The sequence below is a fragment of the Megalops cyprinoides genome, chromosome 11, assembly GCF_013368585.1.
Source record: "Megalops cyprinoides isolate fMegCyp1 chromosome 11, fMegCyp1.pri, whole genome shotgun sequence".
Taxonomy (NCBI): Eukaryota; Metazoa; Chordata; class Actinopteri; order Elopiformes; family Megalopidae; genus Megalops; species Megalops cyprinoides.
Genome location: NC_050593.1, coordinates 6,756,106 through 6,765,006, shown reverse-complemented (window position 1 = coordinate 6,765,006; position 8,901 = coordinate 6,756,106). Strand labels below are relative to the sequence as shown.

Sequence of the window (8,901 nt, the reverse complement as noted above, 5' to 3'; positions counted from 1 at the left end):
ATATGCAGTGTTTTTACACATATTAAAATCTATATTTTTATAATTTCCATCATTCATTTTAACATTCCTTAACTTTTAGTAACGGTGATAGTTTTCATGGGACTGATCGTAATTTGTCAGGAACCAGGTATGAAGGTGAGATTTAGATATTGGTAGTTATTAATCTGCAAGAAATTCACTAGTACTCACACAAATCTGTTCTCCTCTTTCACTGTAACAAGAGAAACTCCTTACTATTATAATAAAATCTCTCCTTGTCTTCTTTTTGAGAGGAAAAACATTAAATAAAATACAGTATTATATAAAATAAGATTTAAAAAGTTAAAAGACACCATTAAATATTGAAAGAGCAAATGACATCAAAAACACTGAAATGTTGCTATGGTTAATCTCAACTCCTTTGAAACCCCTCATAAAATATGATCATAAAGGATGCATATGTAGAATTGTGTATTTTACAACATGAAAACCACCAAAGAGCAACAAGGGGACTACTTTGCACTACGATTGCAACAGTACCATAACATAACCAGACTGTAAAGCACACCGGGCGGTCAAGTAACAGTCATAGCTTTAAAGCACACCTCCAAAACCTATGTGCAATGATCCCAAACCTTCCACAGGTCCTCCAACCTGTTTCTGCACCAAGTGCCATTAGATGTTACGAAGAACCGCCCCCGGAACCAGCCTCCACCAATCACATGGCTTAAAATGGGGGGAGGGGCTTAACTGTACTGCAGCTGCACCGACCGACCAATCAGGAGGAAGAGCAGCCCCGCCAGGAGGCTGAAGAAGATGCCCACAGGGGCGAGCATGAAGGACAGGCCGTAGCGGATGCTGAGCTGGAAGTCATCACACAGGGTGGCACGCTGGTGCGCCACGTACTGATCCACCTCATCCAAAACCTGCACCCAGATCACGAACATCACCACGACAGCCAGGAAGAAAAGACCTGCACGGAGGGAGGGAGAGAGAGGGAGAAGGAGAGAGAGCACATTCGGTCAAATTCATTTACATTACATTTACATTTATTCATTTGGCAGACGCTTTTATCCAAAGTGGCTTACAAGTTAGGTAGAGTACAACACAAGCAAAAAGCCATGAGTCAACAATATTAGAAGCACTGCATGACCAGGTTTCAATGGTTTGCCAGACAAGGTACAAGCTAGCTGGTAGAGATAACAAGTGTGTTAAACCATTAGATTACATTTTTTAAATAGTTAACTAGGAAACAGTTTTGAGACATGAGAAATTCCTTTAGGGGTAGTGTTTAAGGTGCTCAGGTGGGAGCGGAAGAGCTGTGTCTTCAGATGTTTCTTGAAGACAGAGAGGGACTCAGCAGAACGGATGAAGTGTGGAAGTTCATTCCACCATCAGGGGACAACGGAAAATTCTGGATAGTAATTTTGTGCCGCAATGTGACGGGACCACCAGACCTGTTCGGTAGCAGAACGTAACGGTCGGGAGAGAACATAGACTTGCAGTAGTGAGTTCAGGTAGGTAGGTGCAGTTTTGCTGGTGAAATCATCATCCTCCATGTACTACAGTGTATTAGAAAACGACCCTCCCTCCTCGGAGAAGTAAATAAGGAGTTTGTAGTGACTGTGAAATATAGGGTAGTAGGTGAAATAAGTAGGCTTTATTTTTTGGTTTTATTACACTGGAAGATATTTTTGCTTGTTTTGAGGCATTTTTACTGAATTCATGCAAATATATCTGCCAGTGCAGTATGAACATGATATTTATATATGGCACATACAGTATATTAATTCATGTTTTCTAATAACAAGTCATAATGTGTTGTGTGCACAGAGCCTGCTGAGTAAATTTATCTCACTGAAACAATTATCAGTTTTATACAGTAAACAAGATGGCCTTGTCAAAATGTGGTGAATGAAGTCTCTCTGCAATGTCACATTGGCTCCAATGCAAATAACAAGAGGAAATGTATTCAAAATTATTTTTTAGCATGTTTGGATTGGTGCAGACCTTTCACATCAGTCAAGTGGGTTTTTTTAGCAGGATGTTCTTAACCATATAAACTGTCACAGAGAACTTTCTTGACATAACCTTTCTAATCTAGAATATACCGCACGCGCACACACACACACACACACACACACACACACACACACACACACACACACACACACACACACCCAATCCACCACCATCTGACTGGCTCTGCTCCAATTGTGTCCTCGCCTGATTGTTTGCGGAACTCAGCAGAATCAGAGTCGCTAATCCTCATTAAATGGGGTCAAAGGTCAAGAGGTCAGGTTTCAACCACTTGGCACAGCACCAGAGCAAATGGGGGTTAGGACCACAGCGACCTAGCGCCTAGAAACAGCCCATGGACCTCACGCTGCGATGTGCGAGAGTGACACAGAAAGAGAGCCGGCGGAATCTGCTGGGTCCGGGCCAAACTGGCCACGCTTCAGGAAATGAGAGCGGGTATTAGATGTCTGTGCGTTCAAAGCCCCGATAGGCCCCTGCTGCAGTAAAACACTAACCGCAAAAACGCAGCCTCTGGAATGTGTATCTTTCAGCAGAAAAGTACCTCCGTGAATAGATGACATTAACGTAGTCTCACAGTGAACTGAATACAATACATAATTATGTAATATATAACATGTAATATACATAATTATGTTATATATACAGTATACATTAGTATACTCTCCTGTGTACGAAAACTAAAGCTAGTCTATCTATCTGTCTTTTTAGTCCTCTGTCTGTTTATTACAACACATCGTCTGAGTCTCAATATCACCAGGGACAGCCCAACTGTTGATGGATGGACATGACTTGTCCTCTCACTGTTCCTTAAGGATGTTATCTCAAAACGTTTTTCATCCTTCTTAGACAGCTTTTTGGGTCTTCCAGCCTTGTGTTTGTCAGTTACAGATGATGTTTCTCTGTACTTGTTGATTAGGGCTCAGACAGCATGCTTTTGAATCATGTCGGCTATTTTGTTGCTTTGACAATTACAAAATCTTCTGGAAAAATATATACATACATGTATTTTAACACCTATACATATGAGTGTGTGTGTGTCTGTGCGTGTGTGTGTGTATACACATACACAGAGAAAGGTAGTAATGAGGTTAATGTTTTGGGGATTATGTAAGTACAGTACTGTTACATTATCTTGAAGAAGATGATGATGGTGACGACGAAGACTCACCAGCAGCTACGAAGAGGCCTCCCCCTGCTTTGTAGAGCCGGTGACTGGCAAATGGGGCTGCACAGATGATTATGAAGCCACCCAACACCACTGCAACCACACCCGCCAGCATGAAGATGCTCCAGAAGCCTCTGTATACTGGAACACAGCAAATCCTGCTATCACCACAAGGGCAACAGAAGCACCCCGCGTATGCTCCATACACCTCTACAGACCTCACGACAGACATCCTGCCATCACTTTAGTGACAACAAAACTATAAAAAACAGCTTGAGAAGTGACAGCCATCGTTTTCATGGACCCCATATACCACAAAAGTTTGCCTGATCTACAACACGAGTAGAGCTGTCACATTCTGCCATTGACTCGCAGATGTGGGCCAATCACAGTGTTGTTCTAAGTAGGGCAAAGTCTTTGGTTTGTCAGTGATTCACTGTACTCAGTTGCTCCATCTATTTTGGGGCTCAAGAATCCTCGCCCTCCCTGACTTAAAGGAAGAAACTCCCAGACAGATGTTTGCATGTCACTCAATATTACAGTGAAAGTCTGTGACAGGCATGCAGGCAGACAGGCAGGGAGTCGAGCAGGCAGGTAGGAAGGCAGACAGATGGAGAAAACGACAGTTGCATAGATAACAGACATAGACAGACAGGCTTACTCACTGTTAGGGTCCCACTTGTCTATGCGGCATTCAGTACTACAGTGAAAGTCAGACACACATACAAACTGACATATTTACGCACTGGGGGTGGAGTCGCAACAGTTTGAGCAGCTCTTGCTATTAGAGTGAAAGACAGAGACAGACAGATGGACAGAGGGACGGACAGCATTACTCACTGATGGCAGAGTCGTGGGCTGTGGCATTGTGGGTCTGCTCAGAGACAGGAAAGGGAAACAGGTAGGCGTGCATGCACTCCTTGGAGGGGGGCTGATTGGCTGGGGAGAGAGCATATGAACATTGAGACCAGACCTGTTATCCTCTCACTCCGGGCTTACAAGTTTACTACTCTCTCATTCTGGAGAATTCCAAAATGTTAGGTTTCAGTTTTAGCAACACCAAATTTACTATCTCCCTTGATTTTTCTCCTATATATATATATATGTATATATGTAATATGGATGCCTTATCAACTTTTAATAAACCTACTGTGTATTTCCATTACATTTTCTCTTTCTTTTCCCTATCATTTTTTTTTTATTTATTCTCTTTTCCCTTTTTTATCTGAAAAGCTCATCTACGGTCTGGTGTCAGAAACTACCCCTGGATAATGAAACTTGATAATTCTGTCACTCAGTAGCCCAATGTTACATTTTATTTTATATAACATTTTGTATTTAAATTTCACTCCAAAGAACTGATTCATCATTATTATCATAATTATCATAATCATCATTATCATAGTAACTTTGGAAGCTGCAGAGCGGAAATGATTTGCTGTCCAGACTCTGGATACTGGAGAGTTTGATAAAGACATATTTTATATTGTTTGCCCCATCTTTGCATTACTGACAGTATTGCAGAGCATACCTGGGAGCTGTATGCATTGGCTTACTGTACTGTTCCACCCAGTTAATTAACATATTGCAAGTTTATTTCCCACAGAACACAGTACACATTACTGCAGTCTTTCCTATTTGTCTGAAACCACTATCACAGATGGAGAGTGATGTCAGTGTTTGAGAGGCAATCAGTCAGGGGATGGAACATGCCAAGCCTTTCAGTCCCAGGATGGAAAATGCCGCCCGACTGGGAAAAATGCCTTGGGTGGGGAGGACACTTGTGGAATTCTGCTGAGACTCCAGAACATTCTCCATGCTCCTGACAATGCCCTTCCTAGAGTTTTCCGCATACAAGACAAATACTGGGGTCACACAGAACACCACATGACAGTAGCGTCACATGTCCCGCTGTTCCAGTCTCCAGAGAGAACCACTGAGCTTAGAGCCAAGGGGGAACAACCCTGACATTCTGTGACTGCATTAGAGCAGTCATAGAGACTTATTTCAATGGCCCACTCCACTGGATCTGAACTGGACTTACTGAACCAGAACTTCCACATGGTGTCCTCTTCCAGCTTCCCCCCAAAGGAGCACCTCCAGAAGAAGCCTTCATGGTAGAAGGTTGTAGTGTCCTGACCCTCTGGGGTAACCACCATATCCCCTCTCTGTGGGGCAAGCAACAGTTCAAAAGTCAACTGGGAACATTTGTCTGAACAACACTGTGGATCAGTAGACAGAGCAGCAGTGTGGAGCAGTGGTCAGAGCAGCAGCGTGGAGCAGTGGTCAGAGCAGCAGTGTGGAGCAGTGGTCAGAGCAGCAGCGTGGAGCAGTGGTCAGAGCAGCAATGTTCAGAGCAGCAGTGTGGAGCAATTTTTAGAGTAGCAGTGTGGAGCAGTGGTCAGAGCAGCAGCGTGGAGCAGTGGTCAGAGCAGCAATGTTCAGAGCAGCAGTGTGGAGCAATTTTTAGAGTAGCAGTGTGGAGCAGTGATCAGAGCAGCAGTGTGGAGCAGTGGTCAGAGCAGCAATGTTCAGAGCAGCAGTGTGGAGCAATTTTTAGAGCAGCAGTGTGGAGCAGTGATCAGAGCAGCAGCGTGGATCTGGTGTAGCGAGTCTACACTCTAAAGCAGAGCACTGTGTTTCCATGTGGGAAACACTGCCATCACACAAAAGCAGGCTTTACAACCCCAACTCCCACAGTAAAAGTCCAGCTGTGCAAATGGAAAGGAAGCAGAGGATACCATGGACGTTGCTGGGGGAACAGCCCCCTTAAGTAAATGCAGGTAGGTGCACTGTAAAACAACTGCATTCAATGTTCAGTGTTCAACACTGATGCTCCACATATCTTGGTCTTATTTGCCCTATATATCTTGTTTAGAGTTGTCACAGATGTCACAAAGCCAGCAGGGCTTCAGTGACACCTTTCAACCAGTAGCAGACTGACTGACTTGAGCTCGCATCCAGTCAGTTACTCCAAATATATAATTATGACCTCAGCAGAGGGAGACGGCCAGCAATGCAAAAATCTCCAACGGACACCTCTGATTTATACCTTTGCATAGGTTAAAGAGGTAACGTGGCAACAAATCAATGATTGCTTTATGAAAATAAGAGACATTGTGTGAAATGCACAAAAATGTGTACACATATCGTCAGTTCCATTAGAAACCAAACATAAATGTGTTGTACAGCACCGATAGACATGCATTGTTAGTACTGTGTAACCCCACAGTGTATCAGACTAACAGGGAAGGTGCAGCATTTGGTAGCGTTGCTGTGGAGCTGGACAGTGGGTAGCATTCATGTGGCCTGAGTCAGACCGCGTGCTCCGCGGCAGCTCTGACAGCTGCTCCCCGCTCCTGCCCTCTCCCCTGTCCGGCTCTCCGTTACCCGCGGGGAATGACTGTGCCCTCTGCTATGCCATCACATGACTCCGATTTCTCCCGCGCCAGCACATCGGAGCGCTGGCACCAGGCGCAGGTTTATAACTGAAACCCTGTTTTTACTGCCCACTATTAAAAGGAGGGCCTGCGATAGTGTGTGATATTCAACCCCCACAGCGGTCAGGCTGTTTACAGTGACAGATTTGTGCAGTTGCCAGTAATTTGCTCCATCTTAATCACTGAAGGATAGAGACTACTGAAGAACAGCTTGAGGCTGGCACATTAGACACTTGTTATTCTCTTAGTTTACGCCTTTATGAGCTCAAAGTTTGAAAAGGGCTGAAAAACCAACAGCTCCTCCAATCTGAACGTTAGAGTTAGAAGTTCTAAAGACTAGTTCTGTAGCTCCAGTTACCTCTACACTGCTTCTGTTAAGGACTGTCCACCTCATCAGGACACAATGCTGAAGCAACACTTCCCATTAACACCCACTCAAACCACCAGAAAGAGGTAAGTAAATTTGCCCCCCACCTCGAGAAGGACTCCACCCGGCCCGCTGGTACCACTGGGGTCTGGGACGCAGGTTTCGGACGCCAGGAGCCAGTAATCCGTCCCGAAGGAGAGCAGGAAGAACACGGCCGCCAGGGCCCCGAAAAAGCCGGCGAAGAAGAGGGCCACGCTGAGCTTCATCTCTGCTGCCTGTGTCCCGCGACCCCCTGTGTCTCTGTGTGCTGCCTGCCGAGGGGCGCGCACGGGAGGACCTCCCCGGGGGCGACCCAATGGAGCCGTCCCGCTATTTTTGGGCGCTGACTGAAAAGCCCTGCTGTCACGTCTGCAGGGGTGTGGCCTGGGGCAAGCACAGAAATAACAGGCAGGCAACTGGACACCCCAGCCAGGAGGGGGGGGGTGACGGGGGCAGGGTTGTCAAGGGGTGACAATGAAGTGTTTGAACAAGAGCTGAGTATTCCTGCACCCCACCCTCCCCCCAAATCCTCTTGCCCCATGTAAAGATCTGGTGCGTGCATGTAGGGCTTGGGGGTTGCTGGTGTAAAGAAAATAGAATCTGTCCTTATGCATTATATCCTGGGATACATTTACCAAGCTATACCACAACAAAAATAGTGACCTGCCTTTCACCAAATAGGAAAAGTGATCTCAACCGTCAGCCCATGTAACTCTTATAGTTTGTTGCATTATGGTCACATATGCATGTCCTTTAGGTGAGGACGGTAGCTGCATGTATGTTATACACTGAGTTCATTTTTAGAATATCCAATGGCTGATTTTTTCAGGCTTCAAGAGAAAACCACAAGGAGCATGTGCTTGATATACCTCACGGTTTGACTGAGTTTAGAAAGCCGTTGCTGGGGAGGCTGTCACTGGGTCTGAAATGGGGTTTCATTATCATGTGAGTGGGACATTTGGCAGAGGACCCTGGGAGAGGGACAAGCTAATAAACACAGTGCTGCAAATGGGGTCCCCCACGTCACAGAGAACGTCAGCCTGGCCTTTCCTGCCCTTTATATCTTTATTCTTGATTCTCTCTCTTCTTTGCCTGTGATAAGGGACTGAAACAAAAGCCCAGCCCAGCTGTCAATGGTGTTGAGGAATTCGTTATGCTTCTCTGATACTGCAGCGGGTCTGTACGTCACAACAGATGACGTCTGTAACAGACTGTATTTACATGCGTGAGAATTCTCTATCCACCCCAAAAATGATTGAATAGCTGTTAGCATCCCAGCATTCAAAATTCACAAGCATGTAAGAAAATATACAAATATTCCAAGAAGTGTATGACTGTAGTTTCATATTTTATGCATGCGTGCATAGGTGCAAGTATTTATGCGCACGCATGTGTGTATGTGTATGTGTGTGTATGTGCGTGTGTGTGTGATATATGCAGCATGAGCGCTATAATTTACTTACAAGAAGCATTAAAGCCTGCAGCGCTCTAATGGTTTGGATTTGGAAAAAGTGATGACCTCAGCACTTCATCAAGCATATACTATCCCTACAGGCAGAGGAGAGATAATCTCCACGAAAATCCACATCATTTTCAGATTGCAACAAAATGATATAATGATGTGCATATACATATATACGTATATGCATACATGTACATAAATAAATTCTTACGTTTTTAAGTGTGAGACCCCCGTCTTCCAAGACTGAAGACTCCCATTCGTAAATACATGTTAAACAGTGCATTCATCACAACGTGACGGAATGCCGGAGAGAACACGTCTCTCTAAAGCATCTCTTTGTCAATTCGTCTCTTCTGTTACCGGGGAAATGGTTTGATTTTTTGCATCTACCTTGAAATATTGTGATATT

At 44.7% G+C, this 8,901-nt stretch overlaps 1 protein-coding gene across 1 annotated transcript; it reads right to left on the bottom strand.

The window, feature by feature from the left end:
* Positions 1 to 425: 425 nt before the first annotated feature.
* Positions 426 to 7,346, bottom strand: tmem182a (transmembrane protein 182a). Its single transcript, XM_036541262.1, has 5 exons — positions 7,099 to 7,346; positions 5,229 to 5,352; positions 4,025 to 4,123; positions 3,188 to 3,325; positions 426 to 952 (listed from the first exon to the last, which is right to left on the bottom strand). Exons 1-5 carry the CDS (start codon positions 7,255 to 7,257, stop codon positions 726 to 728), a joined length of 747 nt encoding a protein of 248 aa, XP_036397155.1. The 5' UTR covers positions 7,258 to 7,346; the 3' UTR covers positions 426 to 725.
* Positions 7,347 to 8,901: the final 1,555 nt, after the last annotated feature.